The sequence below is a fragment of the Eulemur rufifrons genome, chromosome 16 (genome assembly GCF_041146395.1).
Source record: "Eulemur rufifrons isolate Redbay chromosome 16, OSU_ERuf_1, whole genome shotgun sequence".
Taxonomy (NCBI): domain Eukaryota; kingdom Metazoa; phylum Chordata; class Mammalia; order Primates; family Lemuridae; genus Eulemur; species Eulemur rufifrons.
In genome coordinates, this window is record NC_090998.1 from 53895520 (window position 1) to 53921750 (window position 26231).

General features: G+C 46.9%; 1 protein-coding gene across 1 annotated transcript; it reads right to left on the bottom strand.

Annotated features, from left to right (window-relative positions):
* Positions 1–2298: 2298 nt before the first annotated feature.
* On the bottom strand, positions 2299–3137 carry LRRC10 (leucine rich repeat containing 10). Its single transcript, XM_069491826.1, is given in 2 exon segments — positions 2299–2328; positions 2331–3137. Coding segments are annotated over 2 exon segments (837 nt in total).
* Between the last annotated feature and the right edge of the window lie 23094 nt (positions 3138–26231).

Genomic DNA, 26231 nt, shown 5'->3' on the forward strand with positions numbered 1-26231 from the left:
ATCTTTTTGGTTTTGTTGCAGTGCTATAAATATACTCAATCATGTATAACTTTTACTACCCATTTAATTTTGTGTAGTGAAAGTACCATAAACTGTAGTACTTGTTTAGTTTTGTTTCTGAGTGCTTTTACATTGGAAGAAATTATGGTTTCTGTCAAGTTTGCAAAGGTGTAGTATTTTAAATATTGGTTATTGCATGATGCTCTAAGCACCTCTCCAAGTGTTTTGTGGGGTAACACTCTCCTAAAGACGATGGGTATAGTTAAGACTTAAGCACCGTTTCCTCCTCCCCCAGACTTTTGGTTAAATGGATGAGAGAGAATGAGGATGGGCATAAGGATGTGAAAACCTACAGTGAAAACATTTTTGAAAAGCAAATTTAGTGAACACTCAACCGTATTGTTTGAGAAATGTTGATTTGTTGTGTATTGATTGTTTGAGAAGAAAACAGGCTGGAATATGGGCCAAAATGTTTATAATTTGACATTTAATTCAGACTAGTTAGCTCATTAAATGAGAGCTCTCTATCATCAATTGGCTTCACTCTGTTTTATGGCTATAGTTTGCTACAGTAGAAAAGGTGGGCCCATTAATCTTGGGAGGGAGAAGACAGGGTCAAAAGAAAGTCAGCAATCCATAAGCTTTACTATAGATAAAGGTTAGAAGGCAAGTTCTGTTGACAAAAGTTTCTAGCATCAGCTGAGTATAGCTGGATTTCAATCATTAGGAATGAGAAAATAGACTATAAATCCTAGCTGTCTAATAGACATCTGAACTTGTTACTAAAGGAGTTAAACATGTGACCTATAGGTATAACCTATTACGTTAAACGATTGAAGGGGCCTTTTGGCAGTCTGATCACTGTGTTGTAGATGCCCTATAGATGGGAGGTGACAGTAGGAAGGGATTATGCAGTATCATGGAACTTTCTCTTCCTCTGATTTAGCAAGAAGTATTTCTGATAGGAAGACATACATGAAAATAGTCTTATTGTATAATGTCATTTTAGAAGCAAACTTTGCTGGGTTAAGATGCCTTTATGGGAAAAGTACTTTTTAAAAGCTCAGTATAGTATGTCTTATTTAAGATGATACTTTTTGTGTCCTTGTTTGCTGAAAAAATTCAAGCACATGAAGGATTGTGTTATTAAATCATCCACTTAACAGCAATTTCTTTAAAGTTTATATATTCATGGGAAGTTTACAATTTATATACTTCCAAAAACAACACCCAAAATACTGAGGTTTATACACTGTCAAAAGACCCTATAAAAATAAAAACAAATCAGAACAAAGGCAGAGGTACTTGGGCTAAAGAGGCAGAGACTTTGTATATACACTACAAACAACCCTGCAATTCAAGTTTCAAAGTGCTTGTTTCAAGTGAACAGATTTCTCGCTTACTACCTTTAACCTAATAGGATTCTGGAAATACGGTTTCCCTCCAAGGACGGGATTCAGTTGAGCTCAGTTCTGGTTCATTAGTGTGAACAAACAAGGGCTCTTCCGCAGGGAAGCAGCCAAGAATCATAACAAGGCTTGACTTACACGAGACCGCATTGCTGAAGAGAGGTTCTGCTTTCCAGATGACTTCTAGTATTGTCAGTGACAGTAAACTGTTGGGAGCAGACCTTGGGTCAAACCTTTTAGGGGAAACGAACTAAATCAACATGAACCACTGTCAAGTTTAAAGTGGTAGCCAGACTCCACCAAGAGGCATTCTCCATCAGGGGGCTTTTCAGCAGGCGCTAAGCTGCTGGGGGCCATGTTTCATCTGGAGCCTTTGCAACAAAAAGCTTTTTTCTGTGAATCTAACTGATGGACTAGGTAGAAATGTCCTTTTCAGTGGCCTGAATCAGTAACAATACGTTGATACTCTTTATGCTCATTCATAGTAAAGAATATATATCCTGCAAAGGGGCAGGCCACCTGAATAATTAGCTCTATAACAAATACCTTATTTGAAGAGCTCATGAGCCTCATGACCAGCCACTCTGAGCCAAAGCGTCCTGGCCTTTGTTCTTTACTATTTCAAAAACTGCTTGGAGAAGCCATTTTCTTTCAAAGAAGTTATGATCACTCTGGGTTGCTACGCCACCAATAGCATGACAACTTCCTCCTGGAGAGATGCTGTTGGCCAGAAATGTTTTCTCCTCCGTGTGATGTGGCTATGGCATTTTACCTAGCTCTCCATCAGCTCCTACTGGCAGAGCCACCCCAGAGGACCCAGAGCAATCCTTTCCACTCTAATGGAGTGGTCTCTGGAACATACTTGTCATTGGCTTATGAGTGAAGCTCCTTAGGAGCTGCTAGGAGGGGCTGGGGGGATGGGGCAGGAGCCTGTGCCTCCTGGCTTTCCTCTCGGACCAGCGCATAACGCCGGGCTTTTCTGGGGTCAGGCTCTGGTGTCTCCTCTGCCCATCTTCCCACACGGCGCACACCTTTGGCCACCTTGGGTGCGTTCCTGCAAGGATTGTGGTCATAGATGACCAGCTTCAGGCTTGACAGGTGGGCCAGGCTGGGGAAGTACCGGATGCTGTTCCGGTCCACATCGATTACCTCCAGGAAGGGCATGTGAAGCAGCACTGGGGGGAAGTTGGTCAGCAGGTTGCCTGAGAGCCAGATGGTCCTCAGCTCCTGGAGGCGCCGGAGCTGGCCGGGCAGCAGACGCAGGGCATTGGAGCCGGCATGCAGAGTCTTAAGGAGACTCAGCTCACAGACCACGGCCGGCAGCTGGGTGAGGTAGTTGGCCTCGATCCACAGAGTTCGGAGGTTCTGGAGCAGGCTGAGCTCACTGGGGAGGTCGCAGAGTTTGTTGTTGCCCAGATAGAGGATGCAGAGCTGTTTCAAGGTGCACACCACCTGGGGCAGAGCCTTGAAGTTGTTGAAGTCCAAGGCCAGGATCTGCAGGTTCTGCAGCTGCCCCAGCTCCGGAGGCAGGCTGTTGAGGTGATTGTCACTCAGGTAGAGCTTGACCAGCTCCGTGAAGGAGCACACGTGCACGGGGCAGCGGCGCAGCTGGCTCCCGCTGAGGTCCACCATCCTGTCCAGCGGCATCTCTCGGAGGTCTCCGACCACGTAGTTCTGGCAGCGCTCAGCAGGGATGAAGGCCACGAGGGTCCTGACGGTGTTCCCCATGCGGAGGCCGGGGCATGGCGAGCCCCAGTGACCGACTCGTGGGGCTGACTCTGCAGACTGCTCTGGGTCCTATCCTTCCCTCCCGTTATAACCTGGGGATTGCGTGACAAAAGCCAGTCTCTTTGACAGAGAAAAGTGCTCCTGATAGCAACTTGAGTGTCAGGCGACAGGTCCAACAGACAGGCCGGGGCCAGCAGGCCATGTCTGACTCACATGCTTGCCTTTAATCACCTAAACCCCAATCCACTTTATCTACTTTTTTTTTTTTCATTTCAAGCTGAAAATAGATTTGCTGGTTTTATTTTTAATGATAAAATATTGACACACTACATAAAGGTGTAGAGGAAGAAAGTGAAAAACACCTGGAGTTCAACTCCCCAGGGATAAATACTGTAAACATTTGAATGTGTCCTCTAGCCTTTTTGTTACAGATATCAATTTGTTTTAAAAAATTGCACTTTAGGAGTCTTATGTTTTTATCATAAGATGTCATGGACATTGTTATGTTTGCAGGTATCTACACAGTTAAACACCTGCGTAGTATTCCATTATATGGATGTACACAGTCATTTAAACCGTTCTCTATGGTTGGGCATCAAGGTCTTACAATGTGTGACTGTTATAAACATCCTTGTTCACACTGACATGAGCATGATCCACTGATTTCTTTAGGAAACATACTTAAAGTTATGCATCCTTTAGAAGGTTTTTGCATTTTGTTGAGTTCCTCCCTATCCAACAAAAGCTGAACCAGTGTGTATACCCACCAGCAGTGGTTACAGGTGTCCACTTTCTTGTTTCTTCATTCTTATTAGGCAATATCTTTCCACACTTTAAAAACTTACCTTTGACAAAAGGCAGGTAGGAAAGCAGAAGAAAGAGAAGAAAACTAGCTTTCTAGAGCTTAAATAAATCCCGATGTATTCCTACGGTGCAACTTGTTGGGTGTATTTGACGTCCCACCAAAGGTTTGTGCTCCCCTTCTAAAGCGTAGGGTTGTAGGGAAGCAGCTGTCCGGCCAGGACATCTCCTAGTACTTGTGTAGGGTGGGGGCTCAAGTTCTGGCCAGTGGAATGTGGGCAGAAGTGTTAGATGTCACTTCTAGATGTGGCTGTCTGTAAAACAAACTTCTCACCCTTCTCCACACTCTTTCCCCATCTGCTGGCTGGATAGTGTCACCCAGGGTAACTTTAGAAGCCACCAAGTATGTGGGAGTCACATGTTGAAGGTGGCAGGGCCTTGGTCACCGTGGATTCCTGAATCAGTACTAGGAGCAGAACCTTTTCCTCCCCCGCTTTCCCCACTCGATCACCAGTTGGATTAAGGTAAATGAGAAATAAATTTCAATGATGTAAAGTCATTGAGATCTGAGAGCTTATTGTTATATTACCTTATAAATAGAGCAGTTGTTAGAAATAAGGAGGTCCATCTGCACACATTGATACAGGAAGCTACTCAGGGCAAATACAGTGGGAAGGGGAAAAACAAGCAAATTTCAGAACAGTTTTTTATGATTCCCATCTGTGAAAAAATATGCATATAGCCTTGTGTGTGCATAAAAATGTAAGAAATAATGGTGATTATCCCTGGGGAATCTGCCTGAAGGTTTGGGGGTGATAGGGATGCTGACTTTTCCATTTACCTCCTTTTGTACTATTTAATTTTGCTTTTAAAAAAACTATAAACATATATGATTTTAAATTTAAATACTCTATTCCATAAAAAACCCAATCCATCAGCCGCCTGCCTGCTGTCTGGACAGAGCGTCTAGATGTGTGGGGAGGCCTGGCACCCCCTGCACTGCCCCCCACGCCTTTGCTGCTCCGCTGCTCGAAGCAGACCGCAGCGTGGGGGATGGAGGAGCATTCCACCGAGTGGCGACTCCGCAGAGCTGTTTGGTGATGCAGCATCACCACCCACCTCCCACTCACAAGGTCACGACCGAAGTCAGTGTTCCTGGACTTTTGACACATTGAATGTCAAGGGCCATTATCTCGAGCCCTCCCCTTGCTTTGCTTATTTGTACTATAGTAACTGGCCTCCCAACTGTGCTTTGCTTCTATATTTTGCATGGTCTGTGGGGACCACAAATGGTTGTGAAGCAGCTGCCCCGATGCTATCCCTAGAAATGATAATAATAATAATGTTACTACCAGTTATTACTTACTAAATACTAAGTACTGTGCCAGATGCTTTACATACGTTAGCTATTCTTACAACACCTGCCAAATAAATGTTTTACCCCGCTTCTCAGACGAGAAAACCGTGGCTCAGAGAGGTTTAATATCATTGAACACCTACTATGCTCTCGGTGCAGGGAATCTGCTGACGCACAAGACAGAGAGGACCCTGATCTCACAGAGTGTACAAGTCTATCAGGGTGCAGGAGGGTTCCTGTTAAGCCACACCAGGTGGCAAACTTTGTCCCCACACACAGCACTTCATTCAGCATTTTAATTAGCTTTGAGGTGCAGCTGGCTTTTCCTTTGTTTGAACTCATGGTGACCATGGTGCCAGATGCAGAGAAGAGCTCCCACGGGCAGAGTCCTGGGCCTTCCAGAAGAGCAGTCCAAAAACAGCCCTGTCCCACCCAGCCTGTGTCTGACCATTTGCACCTGTTGGTTTTGAATTTGAACTCTTCCACTGAGGTGTTTGTCCAAACTTTGTTTCAGAGATACCTGATATTGGGTCTTCAAATGCTTCAAGGTACAGTTCTAGTGTTGTGGTTCTTAACTTCAATGCAACAGAAACCATCTTTGGATGACTTGGATGAAAAGGAATTTATTATAAGATATTAGGAAGCTCATAGATTCCCTGGGTGTGCTGGGAACCAGTCTTGGATGCTATAGCCAGGACTACAGTCCTAAATCACAGCGCAGAACTGGTGCTGTGAGGGTGTCATTGTCATCATCCCTGGGCCCAGCCCCTGCTGCTTGCACCTCTGACCCCAATGGTGTCGGCTGCTGCCCCTGAACCTGAGTGTAGCGACTGCCCGCAGCTACCCTGCTCTGTGGAATGGATTTAGCGAAGGTCCTGCTCTTTGTATCTCTAGCAGTTGAATCAGGGGCCACAGGGGAGGATCCACTGGTCACATGCCCCATGTTAGCAAAAGGGGCGGGGTTGAGCTTTCAGACTGTATAATGGGGAGTGGTCTTTTTCCACCACCAAGATTCAAAAGATGAGAAATTCCCCAAACGTAGGAAGGTGAGTTGTATACTGACAGAAAGAATCACAAATACCCACCACCGCTAGCCTGTGGTCCTCCTCCCCCCCTCCCAGGGCTGGCTGACTCTGCACAGTTAATTTTTCTTCACGTAGCTATGAGACCATTGTGAGCAGTTTATTAAAGCAGACTTAATTAATATGGAATACATGATGATTCCCCAGAGCTGGGACATGACCAGTTTTCTAAACAATTGGGTAGTGTTAAAAGATTTTGAATGGAAGCTTTATAATCTTAAGGCCTCCAACAGAATCCCGTAACATTCAATGTGACAGCTGTATCAGCAGTTGACAGTACTACTTTGGCAGGAAAATGATGTGTCAATTAAACATTAATGGATAAGAATTATTTCTGTCGGTTACTAATAAACATTTATTGAAAGTCATCCATCAAAACAGTAACGTTTGGTTAGCCTGATTCTGTTATGTACTTAAAAGTAAAAAATGGAAAGATTTCTTTTTCCTATATTGTGTAATTTATTTATTTATTTATTTATTTTTTGAGACAGAGTCTCGTTCTGTTGCCGGGGCTAGAGTGCCATGGCGTCAGCCTAGCTCACAGCAACCTCAAACTCCTGGGCTCAAGCGATCCTCCTACCTCAGCCTCCCGAGTAGCTGGGACTACAGGCATGCGCCACCATGCCCGGCTAATTTTTTCTATATATTTTTAGTTGTCCAGCTAATTTCTTTCTATTTTTAGTAGAGATGGGGGTCTCGCTCTTGCTCAGACTGGTCTCGAACTCCTGACTTCGAGCAATCCTCCCACCTTGGCTTCCCAGAGTGCTAGGATTACAGGTGTGAGCCACTGCGCCCGGCCTATATTTTGTAATTCAGACTTGATTAATTCTGACTCTTTGACTATGTAGTATTTTGGTTAATAAGGTGACAGCAGAATTTAGTGTTAAGAGCAAAGACTTTGTCATTAAAGAGACTCATGGTTTGAATCTGAACTGTGCCATATATTTATTTTAGGACTTTGGACAAAGTTTCTGTGCCTTGGGTTCCTTCTCTGTAAAATGGAGTTCATCCCAGTTATCCATTTTATTGGGCTATTGTGAGGATTAAATGGAATAATATACTTAAAGTAATTAGCACAGGCTTTGCCAGTGGTGCTAACCATGGGCTGGTGTCGTTGCTGCGCTGAAGGGCCGTTTACTTACGGTGCTGCGCTGGGCTCTGTCTACAACCAGGGTGGACACTGAGCAAGTGCCGGGCCTGGGCGACCCTCGTGAGCTGGAGTGTAGCGAGGGTGTCCTAAGGCTTGACCGAGGTGGGAGATGAAGAGAACAAGCACATAGTTGGCGCCTGGTCAGTGCTGGGGAATTAACGACATGGATGAATCGAGTATTTGATGAGAGGCATGTGTACGCTTATGCAATCCTTGTAACGCTGAGGTAACTTGGGCTCCTGTTTTGACTTGATGTTGCAATAAAAAAAAGTCACACAGCATCCAAAAATAAATAAAAAGGAATTTAAATCTTTATCACTGTCGCATGGGAAAATGACAAAGGAAGGTGACTTTCATGATGCCCAGCAATTCTTCCTAAGACTGCCCCGACTGTGTCTTTCTCTCCCTCCAGCTCCCACCCAGAGCAGGTGCCCCTAAGGCCATGTCCTTGAGTACAGCCTCTGGACCACCCAGGGGCTTACAGAGAATAACATGTGTGCACCAGGGGTGACAGGTGCCAGGAGGCGGTGCAGCATTCGTCCCAACGCCCTCACAGGTGGTGGCGCCTCACTCTCTCCTGGCCTCCTCTTCTGATCACTCTTTCCACCCCCCCAGACAGCTCTCTGCTCTTCTGGAATTAAACGCATGAAACCCGTGCAGGCCTTTCTCCCGACTGCATCGGCTCAGACTGCACCGTACAGACCTACAGCAGGTGGGAAGTCTCTTGCGGGCAGTTACCAGAGTCCAGGCAAATCTTGAACGTCCTGTTGCACATGTGGTTCTTGTCGCTTAGCTGGTGGTTTCCTCTTTCAGAAGCCTCTTTCTCCCTTCCCTCTCCTTTCCCTGGATCACGCCACCAAGATTTCCCAGGAAGCCACTTTGCAGCACAAAAAAAGGATCACACCTTCCTTCTTTCCTTGGGAGCAGCATTTTCCTGACCTAGAGTGGGCCAGCCCCAAGGTCCCCTCGCCCCCCAAGGCTCAGTCTGTGGGAGTCAAAACAATTGAACCCTTTCCAGTGGATTTTACCTGGGGGGAGGTGTATCCTGCCCTCACATTTAATGCTTTTGCATCCGGCTTAGAGCGAGTAAAATATCTCTGGAAAATCCTCATGGGTTATGGATGAATCATTTCACGATTGGTTTATTGACTCACCCTGTGTTGTTGACAGTTGACTGGCCAAGGGACAGGTTGCTGGTTCCATGGCATTTCACAGACCCACGTGACCTACTTCACAAAGTCACTGGAAGGACGGCAACCTCTCTGCCCACAGATGTCTGTGAATATATCGAGCATGTCAGAAGACCCCCGTGGGACAATCACCCTGGATTACCACCTATGGCCGGCCGGTTTCCAGGCTCCACAGCGCTCTGCACCGGACCCGTAGAAGGTGTGCAGGGCCTGATTCAGCCAAGAACTGTGTGTAAGAAGGCAGCGGTTTAAGAGCAAGAGAAGAGCAGCCTGCTCTTGGCAATGACTGGTTCCTGGGAGGTTTCCAAAGGGCTCACAAGCCCCATTGCCCGTGGCATGCAGGGTTGGGATCTCGAGGCTTCAGGGACAGAGCGTGACCTCTTCCAAATGGAAGCACCCCCTGCTCTCCATCTCCAGTGGCCTCTCTGTTGTGTCCTCCCCAGCCTCCCCCTACCCATTTCCCAATGTGTTGGCCACAGTGTCACCTGGAGGGGCCATGTGGGTGGCTGAGTACAACTCCAGGGTCTGTCGGGGGTCTCTGGGGCAGTGTTGGGTCTGGGGGAGCTTCCTAAAGTGCAAAGCTGTGTCATGCGCCACCTCCAGCCTGTGCAGGGGCGTCCGATTCCCGATGGAAGGAAGCCCAGGTTCCTAACGTGGCTCATAAGACCCTCCGGGACCGGCCTTTGCCCCTCTGTCCAGCCCGTCAGCCGCTCGAGTCCTCATTTCCTGGTTTAAAGTAAAATTAAAATGGCGACCGAGCCTGAAAGATTTCTGAGCAAACAAAACCAGCTAGGCCTTAAAAATAGCCCCAATCTAGCTTAAACTGCAAACGTAAGTGAAACCTGACTTGGATCATAATTGCAAATATAAGCAAAACTTGGGTCATTTCTGGTAAATGTTGTTAGACAGAAATAAGACTTAATCCCAGCCAATCGTAGGCAGCCAACTAACATATAATTATGTGACTAGAGACTTTCCAACAAGTTAGCCCCCAAAAGAGAATTATGTAACTGCAAACCAATCAGATTTCTCTATTTTTCACTCCTGCATTTTCCCAATAAATGCTTGCCTCTGAAGTTCCCTCATTGCATCACCAAACCTCTGTTGCTCTGGTATTCCCCAATTCGCGAATTGCTTTTTTACTCAAATGAAAAAAAATTGAGTTGTGGATCATTTTTCTTGTACACTGGCCTCCTGCCACTCTGAGCGTCTCTGGGTTCAGCAAATGTGCCAACTGCCCCTGCCCCCCATGCCCAGGGCTTCCCACATGCAGCCCCCTCTGCCTGGAAGGAGCTCCTCAAACCACCTCTCTTCGCTGGCTGACGCCGATTCTTACTCATCTGGAGGGTCCCAACTTGCAAGTCATTTCCTGACCTCTCAGGCAGAGTTAGTGATTTTATAATGTGCCATCAATACTCTATAAATGTTTGTTGATTGCCCCTCTTCCCCAGCTAGACTCTGCCAGTGCAGAGACCGGGGGAGTTGCCCACGTTGCATCTGTCAGCCTCTAGCTCGGTGCCTGGCACATGGTAGGTCCTCAGCAAGTATAAACAAATGAGCTGATGCTAATTGCTGGGGAAGTAGGCATTGATTTGCACACGGAGAATGATTTTTAATTGCTAAAGACAGCACTATATTTAGGAAGGAACACAGATTTAACTGATGTTCCCCAGGCAGCACTGCTTTTGACAGGACTTTGTGTAATGTGACACGGAGCAGACATGTAGTTGAACATAATCAAAATTATTGTTTCACTGGCAAAGGAGGAGCATAGGCAAATAATTTTTGATACAGAATAATAAAAAATAACAAGCTTACTCTTCTGGATGGTATTGAAATCACAAAGTTTTTTTTTTTCCTAAATAAAAAATAATTCTAATCCCATAGTCCTAAAATCTATACATTTGGGAGAAAATCCAGAGTTAGTCCCAGTAATAAAGACCTTTCCTTATTGTCTCCTGCACCGTTATGAATTTAAGATTTCCTGACCTATCTGTCACCCAGCATTGTGGCAAATACAGTTGTCATGGGAGATAAAGTGTCTTTTCCCTTTCTTTTTACTGAGTAATACAGATGAGTAAATCTCAGGGCCTTTGTGCTAAAGTCTTGCCTCTCAGCCCTGAAATGTTCCCTTGAAGCAGATCATGTGTGTGTATGTGTGTGTGGTGTGTGCATGTGTGTGTGCATGTGTGTACATGTGTGCATGATCCCATGAACACCTTTTCAGGCCAACTCCTTCATCGGTATCTCCCCAGGGTCTATTTAAGCAGGGCTGCCTCCTTTCCCAGCTTCTCTCCATGTTAGCTCTTATTAAAATTTGTGATTGTTTTATTTCTTAATTCTCTTGCTTTCCTGCTGGACCATAAACTTGCTGAGGCCAGGGATCATGCCATTTCTATTCACTGTTGTACTTTTTTTTTTTTTTGGAGACAGGATTTTGCACTGTCAACTAGGCTGGAGTGCAATGGAGTCATCATAGTTCACTGCAGCTTCAAGCTCCTAGGCTCAAGTGAACCTCCTGCTTCAGTCCCCCAAGTGGCTGGGACTGCAGTTACGTGCCACCATGCCCGCCTAATTTTTTTTTTTTTTTGTAGAAATGGGGTCTTACTGTGTTGTTCAGGCTGGTCTCAAACTCCTGGCCTCAAACAATCCTCCCACCTCAGCCTCCCAAAGTGCTAAGATTACAGGCATGAGCCACTGTGCCCCGCCACTGTTGTATTTTCAGCACTAATGACAGCACCTCAAACAAGGCGGGCATTCATCCATTCAATAAATAAGTGGTGAACCATGGACGAAATTTCCTTTCCTCCCAGAGCATTTGAATGAAGGCGTGAATGAAAGATGCATTGCTCTCAGTTTGCTAATGTAAACTCAAATTGCCGGTAGAATTTTTTTCCTGCCATTGATAATCACTGAGGTAATGGAGAAATGTTCTGAGAAAAACTCACAGAATTTATTCAGAAGAGCTCACAAGATGCATATAGGGTTGGAAGAACCCAGAAAGGGATTCACATTTGCTTGGTAACCTGTAAGATAAACTCCAGTTTGGGGCTTTCTGGAGCGCAGGGCAGGGGGGAAGCTACTGCTCTGAAATGGGCCGGGCCTGCTGCATTGGACAAGGCCAAAGCTGCATTCCAGAGCAGTCTTCCAGAATATTCTGTAAGTTAATTAGATTTTCTTTCAATGTTAAACTGCTGGAATCTGTTCAATGGCAACTGCTGTGCTAATTATTCTGAGAAAAGGGGCTTCAACAATGCACAGCGAAATGAAACAGGAACGCTGAAGGAATTCCATCAAGTCGCAGGGTGAGAAGCCAGGGGAAGGATGAGCCCACGTGGGAGAGGCGGCCTTTTTATAGCCTGTGTGTGAAGGAAAAGAACCAAAGTCAGGAAAACGGGCCTGGAGGGGATTCTGCCTCCCGACCCCCAGGAACCAGCAGTTAGTTCGGGGATATGCTCTCTCCAGCTGGGTTTCCTGGTGGTTTGGAGAAAGGTCTTGCCCATAATTACAGCCGGAGGCCATTTTTGTGACCATCTGCTCTCTGCTTTACGAAGGTCGGATTCGCTGTCAGCATTTCTTACTTCATTGGAGTGTTTTCCCGGCTCTGTCAGGTTTAATGCAGCCTTGAAAGTAGGTCTTCTGAATTTATCAGCCTCTGCCACTGGTTCTTAACTAGTGGTGATTTTGTCCCCCGAGAGGACAATTGGCAACGTCTGAAGACATTTCTGCTTGTCACAACTGAGAGGGTGCTCCTGGCATCTAGTGAGCAGGGCCCAGGACACTGCTACACATTCTACGACACGCAGCCCAGCTCCCTGCAACAAAGCATCATCCGGCCCCAGTGCCAGCAGTGCCAGGGCCGAGAAACCCTGGGCTATCACAGTGCCAGCCAGTCGTCTTCCAGGGAGGCGAAACACTGTCATCATAAAACAGACATAATTAATATTTTACCTTCTTGGCTGGAATACATTTTTTTCAGTCTTAAGGAAGATTTTCTTTCAGTTTAATAAAGTGGGGTGAGATAGTACAGAAATACCCCTTAAATAACTATACATTCAAGAACTTCTTTTGGAAATCTTGATATTTCTAGATCTTCCCAATAAGTAAAGGGGTGATAATAAGAAGGCGGCTTTGGATTTGGACCTGTGAAATTTGTATTGACTATAAGCTTTATAAAAGATTCACGAAGGGCCTGGCTCGGTGGCTCACACCTGTAATCCTAGCACTCTGGGAGGCCGAGGCAGGTGGATTGTTTGAGCTCAGGAGTTCGAGACTCAGCCTGAGCAAGAGTGAGACCCTGTCTTTACTAAAAATAGAAAGAAATTGTATGGCCAGCTAAAAATATATATAGAAAAATTAGCTGGGCATGGTGGCGCATGCCTGTAGTCCCAGCTACTTGGGAGGCTGAGGCAGGAGGATTGCTTGAGCCCAGGAGTTTGAGGTTGCTGTGAGCTAGGTTGATGCCATGGCACTCTAGCCCGGGCAACAGAGTGAGACTCTGTCTCAAAAAAAAAAAAAAAAAAAAAAAAGAAAGATTCACGAAGGCTCTTGTAAGTTTTGTTTTGGGAGGGTGGAGTTGGGGGTGGAGGGGTGATGGATCTTGCAATGCATTTTCCAGTGGAAATAATGCCATAAATGGTGGTATTCAGCATTAGTCGACAAAAGTTGGCTTCATCCGTAGAGCACCATACGTATGGTGACGACACAGTGATTGCAGCCACACTGACTGCTGTGTGTAAGATGGTTTCTATATGGAGACAGATTCTGAGCTGCAGCTGAAGCATCAGGGCCAGTAGCTAGAGGTGATTTCAGAGGACAGTGGTTGCTGCTAAACTCTGGGGCCACCCGGGGCTGTGCACATTGCTGCCTCAGTACAACCAGCGTTCTGTCAATAGCAAGAAAGGGGAGGTTAGGTAGGAAACCCACAGTGCCTGCCACAGGAACGTCTGGTGTGTGCAGGATGGCACTTAGGTGACTCTAGGATGGAATTTTACTTCTACCATTTCCTGTCTGTTCTTGGAGAAGTCTTTGAAAGTCTAACCTCTTTGAAAGTCTTTCTATGTCTGTCAAATGGAGATACTAACAACATCACAGTGAGGACTGAATAACAGTAATGTACCTGGAATACAGCAGAAGCTTAATACATGTCCATTTCCCCCTCCCCCTCCCAGCTTTCTCTCCGGCCAGCTCAGTACTTGTTTGGCTTCACCGCACGTCTTTAAGGAATGTCAATATTTGCCCAAGTCTGGGGTCAGCTCCAGCCACATCAATAAAACTGCTGCCAAAGTAGAACCTCCTGGAACTGGTAGAGCAATCTCACAACTCTGGGAACCAGTGAGCCATCGACGAGCCTGGAAGTGGGGAGAGGCTGGTGAACGAGAACAGCGAAGCTGACCCAGGTGGCTCCGGTGAGCGTCCCGACTGCGGTGGGTGTGGGGGACGTGAGGGAATCTTGGCACAGCGTGATCTCCTTGGTTGTCACCTCTCATCTCCCACACACTGCTGAGCTGACAATGGAATGGGACGATCTGAAGCCGGGGATGGGGCCAACACCGTGAGCTCACTCATCCCTCTCTCTGCAGGGTTTCTTTGATCCAGTTTATGTTCCGCAGCCATCATCTCTGGGAAGCAGGGACCCTGGAGTAGCTCACGGAAGGCCACCAGCTGGATGTTTTTGCTTGGAGACATCTGTGATGCTTCCCTCAGGAAGTGTATTTATGTACGTGCCAGGACGACGAAAGAGCGCTGGTGTGACTATGTGAGTAGGTTGTATGAGTCGAATGAGGATGCCTGGACTCCCCAGAGGTCCAGGACGAGCAGGGTTTTTCTTTTGTTAGTTTTTCCCATTTACCTTTGGAGGGAGAAGGGGCCTCGGTTCAGTGTCGTCCCGTCTCCAGCGTCTTTGAGACGGTGGGGCTCAGTTTGAACCTTTCCTGGATCCTGCCCCGCTGGAGTCACACTGACAGGGTGGGAGTGGTGCTGTGGGAAGGGTCCCGCACTTGGACTCTGGAGATAAGTGTTTGAATTTTTTAAATTGCTGTGTGACCTTGAACGAATTGTTTAACTTCATGATCTCCTTTCCCTCATCTAGAAACAAGACGGTGGGACCCGATCGTCCCGAGGGACACCATTGAGCTTGGCAGCATGGATTACCCATTAGGTGACTTTGGTGTCACCAAACACGCTGCATCACTCAGCTGCAAGTGTAGGTTAGGGGTGGCGCAAATGGGGTGGGGATTGTGCTTGAGAAAAACATTGTTTCATTTTAGTTAACTGCTGGGCCACAAAGTTAAAGTTGGCAAAGACCTTGACTCAGCCTTCCTTTTGTGTAACCCCCAAGATGCTTAGAGGGGCCAGCATGACAAATGGAAAGAGCAAGCCTGGGCTTTGGAGCCAGAAAAATTTGAGTTTGGATGTCATCTCTGCCATTGACTAGGGCAAATGAACGTCTCTGCAAAACTGGAATAAGAACACTCATTGTGCGGAGTTGTCCTGAGGTCCCTAAGATAATGTGTTCAAAGGATTTTGCACACAGAAATTGCTTGCAAATGGGCTTGTATCATTGTCCTTTTCTTACTAGTGTTACAGTCGGGTTTTGGGCTGGGCTTATCCCAGGGAGTCCCGATGGATCCTCACATGAGCCGGACCTGGGCCAGCTCTGTGCTGTTTCTCTCAATTCCTGGGTCCTATCCGGCCTCCTGGTTTGGTGTCAGGAAGGCCTAAAGCTGGCTGGGCCAACTTTCAATTCACTATCCACTCCCTCAACTCCTCCTCCCACCATAACGTATAAAATATAAATTACTCCTATGATCTCTTGTGCAGATATTTGTTTCCTTTCAGCAAAACAGCATTTATGTTTTTTTGCGGCTGAGGACAGAGTCTCACTCTGCTGCTGGGGCTAGAGTGCCATGGCGTCAGCCTAGCTCACAGCAAGCTCAGACTCCTGGGCTCAAGCGATTCTCCTGCCTCAGCCTCCCGAGTAGCTGGGACTACAGGCACGCGCCACCATGCCCGGCTAATTTTCTTCTATATATTTTTAGTTGTCCATCTAATTTCTATTTTTTAGTAGGGATGGGGTCTCACTCTTGCTCAGGCTGGTCTCGAACGACTGAGCTCAAACGATCCACCTGCCTCGGCCTCCCAGAGTGCTGGGATTACAGGCGTGAGCCACCGTGCCGAGCCAAAACAGCATTTTATTGACTTGAATGGTATTCTTTGAAATATTAGCAAGATGCTATTGTTTCAGCAGTACCTGACAATGTCTCATGTCCCCCTTTCTGGGGCATAAAGTGTTCAGTAAGTCTTTTGGTTAAATGCTCTGGAAGGTGGTCCACTAACCTGCAGAAAATGAGCCCCAAGTGAGGTGAACGAGCGGAAGTGGCTTGATCTTCACTGGCTACGCCGTAAGATGGAGCCGGCTTGCTCCTTTGTCAGAAGCACAATCCCGAAAAGAATGCCTTTCTCTAAAAATAGGGCAGCTGGCAGCTAGAGAGGCTTCCCAGCGGCTTTGGGACAGGCCAGCTGATAAGCTTTCGGCTCCGGGTGCCCCAGATTACTCGCAGCTGTTTCCAGACCAAAGGGCCGTGGGGATGCTGGCCTCGCGCCACACGTCAGGTGCTTGTCATCAGACACCACATGGGAGGCCAGTCAGCCTCCAAGCCTCGCCTGAACTCCAGAATGATTAGGAAGTGTTGGCAACCCGAACTGGAACCATATTCCCAGCAGTCTCCGTGTCTCACTTTACATGTGTGTTTTTTTTCTTTTCAACTTTCAACTAAAGCCTGTTTTTGTTGTTGTTTTGTTTTAAATTAACAAACCATTTTTTTAAAGAGCCGTTTTCGGTTCACAGCCAAATTGAGCAGAAAGTACAGAGAGTTTCTGTATACCTACCCCTTGTCACCACACACACAGCCGTCCTCACTAGTAACATCCCCCAGCAGAGTGGTGTATTTGTTACAGCTGATGAACCTACATTGACAGGTCATTGTCACCCGAAGCCCATAGTTTACGTTAGGGTTCGCTCTTGGTGTTGTAGATTCTGTGGCTTTTGGCAAAGGTATATCGACACGTACCCATCACTGTAGTATCATACAGAGTATTTTTGCTGCTCTAAAAATCCTCCGTGCCCTGGCTATTCAACCCTCCCTCCCCCCAATCCCTGGAAACCACTGATCTTTTTACTGTCTCCATAGTTTTGTCTTTTTCAGAATGTCATAGAGTTGGAATCGTACAGCATGTAGCCTTTTCAGATTGGCTGCTTTCACATAGTAATATGCATTTAAGTTTCCTTAATGTCTTTTCATGGCTCGATAGCTCATTTCTTTTTAGCACTGAATGAGATTCCGTTGTCTGGCTGTACCACAGTTAATTATCCATCACCTACTGAAGGACATCTTGGTCCCTTCTAAGTTCTGGCAATTATGAAAAAGCTGCTAGAAACATCTGTGCAGGTTTTTGTGTGGACGTAAGTTTTAAACTCATTTGGGTAAATAACAAGGAGTGTGATTGCTAGATTGTATGGTCTGAGAGTAGGTTTAGTTTTGTAAGAAATCTCCAAACTCTCTCCCAAAGTGACTGTACCATTTTGCATTCCTACCAGCAACGAACGAGAGTTCCTATTGTTCCACATCATTGAGAGCACTTGGTATTGTCTGTGTTTTGGATTTTTTGAAGAAGCCTGTTTTTGTTACTTCTTAGCTTTTTATGACTTGAGGCAAATTATTAAGCCTCTCTGCCTCCGTTTCCTACTTTGTGAAACACAGAAAATAGCAGTACGTCCATGATTGGGTTGACATGAGGGTTAAATAAAGGAATTCATGTAAGGCATGTAGAATGGAGCTGGTGTTTGGATGTACATTCAATAGACATTAGCTATGATGTTTGGATTAGGCTGGATTTCTGTTCTAAGAAGCATCTGAGATTCCTGAGCACAAAGCAATGTTCAGGTTGGGGATGGATTCCATGAAGTTATTTCTAATAATAAGGGTTGACCTCATACCATCACCTCCCTGAGGACTTTATACTGTATCTCATTTGAGCATCACTACTGGGCTACAAAGTAGACACTAGCATATTCTCCACTTTCAGATGAAGGAGTAGGGGGTGACCCTGGGAGCCGGGGGCTTCCAGAACCCCGTTTCAGCACCACGGCGTCACATTGCATCAGTCTGAGTGCTTATATAATTGGGAATTGCCCCTGTATGGTCCTTCCTGTGTCCTTGGGAAATGGCACAGGGCGGAGGGGAGCGAGGCAGGGGATGCAGGAGGGGACTGGGGCAGTCTCCCTGTTCCCCTGGCGCTCGCACAGTACTGACAGGAGGCAAGAATCTGGCCCTTCCAGACGAGTGATGTGTTGTTTACATGCCCAGCTACCCACCGTACAGAAGCTGCTCCGCACATTCCTTCTTGAGCTGTCTATATGGAGAAAGTTTCTGGAAAACAGCCACCGTTTATTGAGCCCTCACTACATGCTCAGTACTCAGCAAAATGCCCATTTAACACTCTGTGAAGGAAAATTAAAAATCTCAGGACCCCCCCCCAAAACTCATTATGCCAAAAGGGAGACTTGAGCCTGAGAACTGAGTCACACGAGCACTGCCATCCTGTTCCCAATGAGGCATAGGGGTTCTCTTTTATGAAATGAAGGGGCTTAGACAACAATTAAACAGGGGTTCTTTTTTGGTGGACGGGGTGTGGGAGGGAGAAAGGAAGCCTGGTTGGACAGTGGTCTTGTTATGCAGATAAGCCTCATGATAACAGGCCTCTGGGAAATATTTTCTTTTTTTTTTTTTTTTTTTTAAGACAGAGTCTCACTCTGTTGCCCAGGCTAGAGTGAGTGCCGTGGCGTCAGCCTAGCTCACAGCAACCTCAAACTCCTGAGCTCAAGGGATCCTCCTGTCTCAGCCTCCCGAGTAGCTGGGACTACAGGCATGTGCCACCATGCCCGGCTAATTTTTTCTATATATATTTTTAGCTGTCCATATAATTTCTTTCTATTTTTAGTAGAGGTGGGGTCTCGCTCTTGCTCAGGCTGGTCTCGAACTCCTGAGCTCAAACGATCCGCCCACCTCGGCCTCCCAGAGTGCTAGGATTACAGGCGTGAGCCACCGCGCCCGGCCTTTGGGAAATATTTTCATCCAGCACTTTAAGGGTGTCAGACTCTCAGCAAATCTCTCCCAGACCAGTGTTGTCTAATCTACAGAGATTTGTTCTTTCTGAACTCTCTTAAGAACTCATGGTATGACCTTAGGCCAGCCACTTTCCAGCTCTGAGCCTTTGGGTCCTCATCTATAGAGAAGAAAATAGATTAGACATACTTTAAGTTCCCAATGCTAACATTTTGTAATCGATTCAGTGCACAAGATGATATCGATCTGCCTATTTTTTTCACCTAACATCCATCTTTCTGTTTATTTACCAAATGTCCTCACTGTTGGTGCAGAGTAAACTCTACCATCTGGAGCCACTGCTTAGGATTGCTGTCTCAGTGGAAAATCATTTATTTCCTTCTCCAGCCCTCTTTATTTTCTTTATTTTCCCTTTCTTAATTCCTCACCTTTGCTACAATCTAGAATTGCAAGAAAATAAATATTAGAATAAAATTTCACCAAATATCTGGGTACCACGGCCCAGTCAAGTTGACCACAGAAAGTTAGTCATCACCTAGTAACTAATACATTGGCTTTGCTTTTCTTAAAGTGTTTTATATGCTTATTTCGGTGAGTGCTCACAACTCTCTAAGATAAGAAACACTGCGGCAGGGAGGGATGGGAATGGCTTGCCCAAGTCACAATAAGTGACTCTGTGGGGCAAAGCCCCAAATCTTGTCGTCGTGCATTCTGCACTCTTGCTCCCGCATCCTGTTGCTTCTCCACAGTTGGCAATGTCCTCAGGAATGCGACATTCACGGTGATCTGGCACCTGGATGTGAAAGGCCCCTGGATCAGAGGCACAATGATCATCACTGATTTGGAATCTTTGGTCCCATGACATGAAACACAAATGGCCCTGGCTCATACGGATGGTCTTGAGAAGCTGGGAGTTTTTCTGCACCGAGTTTTTCCCATTGCATTTTCTTTCATCGTTGTAAGCAATTTGGCTTTCTGATACGTTTTTTTTCTTTTTCTTTTTTTTTTTTCATTTTTCAGGAATGGCAAGCTCATGATGGTGAGTTGCTTCCGGGAAGTATTAACCATTCCTTATACTCAGGATCCATCTACCGGGTGAAGATCACTGAAAGAAGTTACTGACAAGTTACTGTGAACAAGTACGAACAAAGCCACAGGAATAAAAATGCTTCTGGGTTTTTCCTGGGCTCTTTTACTTTATTTGCTTATTGAATTTTCAGCACCACCTCTTTCAGATGTGTCTAGGAAATGCCTTGTATATCTCCTTATTGCTAAGATTGGTCTAAACTATCAGCTGATAATGAATGTATGGTCCTGGGTTGTTGGGAATCTTCATGATTCAGTTTGAATTAAACCCTGCATTTGGTTCATGGGAGCCAATAAAATTTTTTTTTTTTTTTGAGACAGAGTCTCGCTTTGTTGCCCGGGCTAGAGTGAGTGCCGTGGCATCAGCCTAGCTCACAGCAACCTCAAACTCCTGGGCTTAAGCAATCCTACTGCCTCAGCCTCCCGGGTAGCTGGGACTACAGGCATGCGCCACCATGCCTGGCTAATTTTTCTATATATATTTTAGTTGGCCAGATAATTTCTTTCTAGTTTTAGTAGAGACAGAGTCTCGCTCTTGCTCAGGCTGGTCTCGAACTCCTGAGCTCAAACGATCTGCCTGCCTAGGCCTTCCAGAGTGCTAGGATTACAGGCGTGAGCCACTGCGCTCGGCCTGGAGCCAATAAAATTGAAACATGTAATGACTGGGTCTTAGCTGGACAAAGGGAAAAGCATTCATGTGATAATATTTATGAATGACTAGTACATGGAAGGCATACTATCATGCTAGGGCCTGGGCCTTGGCCTCTGTCTTCACAGAGCTCATGGTCTCAGAGGAGAGACAAATATTTATTAAGGTCCTACTGTGTACTAGGCACTGAATATCTTATTGGTGCTGTCACAGAACGTCGGTTCACTAGGGCATGTGTACTGTGATAGGGGACGCAGAGGCTACGGAATCCCATGGCAGGTCTCCTGCCCTGGGGAACTGGGAAGAGCTTTCTAGAGGAAGGGACATCAAAGCCTCATCCTCAGGGATGGGTGGGAGTTAACGAGATGGAGGCCACTTCGGGTCTGGTGGTTTCACTCAAAAGAAAAACAAATGCTTCTGTTGGAAGAGGCACAGGGCCATCAGTGGAAGTGAAACTGCAGACTGGCTGGAAAAGGCAAGCACAAAGTGAGGTTGGGGAAAGGTTGGGAGAAGGACGAGGGGCGTGGGGAGAAGCGAGGGTGAGGTGATGGGGCCAGGTGATGGGGCCATATTAAGGAATCTGGGCTTCACTTTGAGGTTAGTCCTTGGAAAGATCTAAAAAGTTATGAATAAAACGATGAGGTCTGTGGCTTTGCAAGTTCGCTCTCTCTGCAATTCCGTGTGCCATGTCCTCTAATATACACCACACAATCGTGCTTCCACAGCTTATTCGAGGATGTAGAAGCAAGATAAGGGGGTGTGGGCACAGGCAGGGCTGTGTCTGTTGGTGCCCAGCTCTTGGCTCCCTCTCTGGGGCTGTGGGATCCCTGCGGCGCTCCAGGCACCTTCTCTGATGTCTCTGTCTCATCAGATAGTCCTGTGCTCGGGGCCTTCAGGGTAGATGCTGTCACCACCACCCGTTTTTATCACAGTTTAAGTCCCTCCTGCAACCCTGAATTTCTGGCAAACTTTTCTTTCTTTTTTTTTTTTTTTTGAGACAGAGTCTCACTCTGTTGCCCAGGCTAGAGTGAGTGCCGTGGCGTCAGCCTAGCTCACAGCAACCTCAAACTCCTGAGCTCAAGGGATCCTCCTGTCTCAGCCTCCCGAGTAGCTGGGACTACAGGCATGCGCCACCATGCCCGGCTAATTTTTTCTATATATATTTTTAGCTGTCCATATAATTTCTTTCTATTTTTAGTAGAGATGGGGTCTCGCTCTTGCTCAGGCTGGTCTCGAACTCCTGAGCTCAAACGATCCGCCCACCTCGGCCTCCCAGAGTGCTAGGATTACAGGCGTGAGCCACCGCGCCCGGCCCAAACTTTTCTTTTGATGTGTGTGTACATGTTTCCCATGAGTATAAAAATGAAAGGACAGACTGAATTTTGTCGTGACGGTTGCGAAGCCACTGTGGGTGCAGCTACTTCCCTCCCTGCTGGCCCCTCTTTGCAAATCCAGCCGCTCCTGCCTTGGTGCCAACACCCACTGGAGGGTGAGTCCGGAGCCTCAGTGAGGAGACTCACGTCAAAGCCGAAAAGCAAGGCCGGGCGCGGTGGCTCACGCCTGTAATCCTAGCACTCTGGGAGGCCGAGGCGGGTGGATCGCTCGAGGTCAGGAGTTCGAGACCAGCCTGAGCAAGAGCGAGACCCCGTCTCTACCAAAAATAGAAAGAAATTATATGGACAACTAAAATATATATATACAAAAAATTAGCCGGGCATGGTGGCGCATGCCTGTAGTCCTAGCTACTTGGGAGGCTGAGGCAGTAGGATCGCTTAAGCCCAGGAGTTTGAGGTTGCTGTGAGCTAAGCTGACGCCACGGCACTCAATCTAGCCCGGGCAACAGAGCGAGACTCTGTCTCAAAAAAAAAAAAAAAAAAAAAAAAAGCCGAAAAGCACATGTTCTTTTTCTCCCCATTCCAGTTGTTACTGGCAAAGTCTTACCTCATGGGGTGGTGACAGGAACGTGCTCTCTGGAGACTGACTGGTTTGAGTTCTGGTTCCATTGCCTGATGGCTGTGTGGCTTTGAGAAAGCTGTGAACCTTCCTGACCCTCAGACTCTCGATCTGTAAAACGGAAATCACAGTGACAGACATTGCACGGTTGCTGCGAGACTGGTAGGCGCACCGCGGATAGGTTTAAAGGAAAACAATAGGATCAAGGGCAAAGCTGTCTCTGGTAGTGACCCTGAGGAGGAACTAAGCTGGCATCTCTGTCTTTATTTGATGTTTTCTTCTTATAATAATGCTTTTACTATTTTGATTAAATTCCATTTTTATATTTTTCAATTTTTGTCCAGATGTTTTTGCCTTGGAGTTTTTAGAGTGTTGAACATTGATTGAAAACAGTACATCTAAGGTTAGTCCTTGGAATTCTCATTGTTGCTCTGAGATCTTGTCGTCCTGGTGCCGTGGTAACAGGCCCTGGAATATTACTGAAAGGTAGCACGGGAGAGAAGGTTGATGCCGTGCAGAGTTCCTGAGATGAAATTCCAGGGCATGTTGTTTATTAGTTAGGGTACCAGCTAAAGTGCTGCAGTGAAGAGACCCCAAAATACGGTGCTCACACAAGATAGATGAGTTCTCATGGAACAGTTCGTGAGTCACGAAACAGGTCCAGGCAGGCAGGTGGCTCTGTCATCCTCAACACCTGGCTTCCAAGATCGCCCCAGTCACCCCATGTCCTGGTCGGCAGGAATGGGGCAGGGAGCCTCCAGGGTGGGAAGCGTCCTCAAGGAGATGGGAAGCCGAGCATCGTAACAAGGAGGCAGATTATGCTGCTCTACTGTGCATTGGTGAAAAAAAAAAAATCCAAAAAACCATAGGGAGTATTGTGCTTGCTTCTGGGTGCATATTTGAGGGGAGCCATTTATGAAGGTGTCAGCAGAAAGAGATCAGGACAGTGGAAGGACTCAAGAGCAGATGTAAAGAACAATTCGGTTCTCGGTTTGGCAAGGTTTGGTCTCAAGAACAGGTGTGTGTGTACACTGTGTGTGTGTTGGGGGCAGGTACAGAAGCATCATACTCTTCAGATGCTTGAGGCTGGGCCTGAGTGTGCAGAAGGATGGACTTCTCAGGTGCGGACCCAGGGGCGGAACGCGAACCAGTAGGAACTGCTTGTCAGGAACCAGCTTTCAGCTCAATGTGGAGAAGGCCATCTAACGAGCGTAATGTCCCAGCGCGCAGTGGGTCACCTTGGAAAGGTGACTTGTCTTTCCCTAAAGGCATTCTGGCTAGATGAATCTCGTCAGGGACATCGAAGACAATCCTATCACACAAAGGGGCACTGAGCTAGGTGACACCAAGATTTCCTTCCCACCCCAAGGTTCTAAGAGCTGGCAGATCAGTGCGGTGGAGACCCGACATGAATGCATTTATTCTAACCAGTCTGTGGCCAGTGGGTATCGTCAGCCCCTGAGGTCTGTTCCTTGATGACCTGCAGATGAAGAGAGGCTCCATCCCATAATTTCCCACTGCATTGAAAAGAGGACCAGCTAGATCTGAGGGGCCCTAAGATGTGCTGAGGGCTAGAGCTCCCCGTCTCTGCTCAGTGTTAGACTTTGACTAACAGCCTTGCCTTCTCTGTCCCATCCTGGTCCCCCTCCTCAACCTAACGTCCCCAGGTGCCGAACACACCTGGGAGGGAGCCGCTGTTCCTGACCTCAGATGACACACTCATCTTTGTTCCATCATTTCCCCCTCCTGAGAAGACCCTCAGCTGCCAATTTCTTGGATTCTGCCTTTGGCAAGCAATCCATTTGGAAGGGACTTTAAATGTTAACAAAAGTTTTAAGAACTAACTCAAGAGTATGTGCTTGGGCTGTCAGTCCCAATCTGATAACACCCGTGGATTTGCAGGGGTCGGTGGTATTTTGGCCTGCTGTCCGGAGTTCAGGGAGCGGGCAGGCCGCCCACCGCACCGGGTTACTGAGCGGGCGGGAGATGACGTGGAACACTCTAGCCATTTGCCCGTTCCCTTTCCTCCCACGCCACCCCAGGCTTCCTCCTTTCCCTTCCCCATAGCGCTTAGACCCAGCGATGCAGGACCCCTGCCCCTAAGGAGGCCCGTTCCTCCTCCCAAGACCCTCTGCACTTTGGAGCACTTTTCTCTAAAGTTTCTCATGTTCCAGTCCCTCCCTGGAGCCTGGGGCTGGTGGGGCTGGCAGTGCCATCCGGACAAGGCGCCCCAAGGCTGTCCCACGGGCCCTGGCTCCAGGAGGGACCTGGCTGGCTGATGTGTGGATCAGTGATCACTGTTAGGACTGGTGCAGCGTGTGTGTGTGTGTGTGTGTGTGTGTGCGCGCGCGCGCGCGCGCGCGTGCGTGAGATTGGGCCATCAGAAAGGTGCTGACATGCTGATTTGGGATGGCAGAAATTATTTACATAGACAGGAGTCCTGCACACCCTGGGGCAGCCCTGTCCATCCATGTCCCAAGCCTCCTTCCCCAGAAGCAATGTCAAGTGCATCTGAGAACCTCCCGTCACCCTCAGGGATGAACGTCGCTTTCACCCTCGATGTCAGACAGATTTAACCGGAGGGTCTGCGCTGGGGCTTTGTGAAGCGCAGCATGTAACATGCTGCCACCTGGCGGCAGGCTGGGGCTGGGCTTCTTGGGAACCTCCCACTTTGCTCCCCCTCTGGCCTTTGTCTCTGCTGAGTGGAGTTTGCTACAAGCTGTTTTATCAAATCAGGCCAAGGCAGGAAATTTAAGAAGTTATGTACGTAGATCTTTGACTCCACAAAATAGTCATTTATATACTTTCAGGGAAGAAACGTTAAAAATTCTCAAATCTTTTGCTCCAAAGTCAAGCCTATTTCATTAAGTAATAATAAAAATGTTTAACAATTATTGAGCCATAACTTTGCCTCAGACCCTGTGTTGATTGCTTCATCTTCACAATTTCATTTAGTTTTTAAAACAACCTGGTGAGGAAGATTCCAGCATTGATGCCGTTTTGTAGTTGATGAAATGGAGGCTAAGGGATGTCAGGTACTTGTTTGAGATCTCACAGCTAGTAAATGTCTGAGCTGAATGGATTGCAGTGCCTCGGCTCTTAGTCATACTACTTAGTAATATGATGTTATGAAAAGCAATAGAACACGTTTATTAAGTGTTTACTATATGACAAGCCATGTACTATGAGTTTTGCATTAACTCATTCAATACCCACAATAATAGGTAATACTATTATCCCCATTTTATCTATGAGGAAACCAAGTCACGGAAAGATTAAGTCACTTGTCACAAAGAGTGGTAGATCCAGGATGTAAACTCATGAAATCTGAGCCCAAAGCTTGTCTTCTTACCCTTATGTTCAAAGACCTCTCTTCTTGAAAAAGGTTGACGAGGCTACGTTTGCAGTTTGGTCTTATGCATGGAATGCAAAGTAAAAACAAGAGCTCCCTGGGCCTTCTGTGCCTTCTGTGGACTACACAAGACTGTGGAGTTTGTCTTACATACCTTCACCACGGATCGTGGGAAGTACATGCTGTCACTGAAAAATGTACAGGAAAGGTGCATGGCTGGTACCAAGCCAGCAGGGTGTCGTGGATGCAGGGTGGCAGTGATGCCCATGCCACCCTGTCTGCTCCTTTAGATTCTAGGAGGCCCTGAGGGATAGGATGGTACATATCGCCGGCTTTCAAGTTCTAGA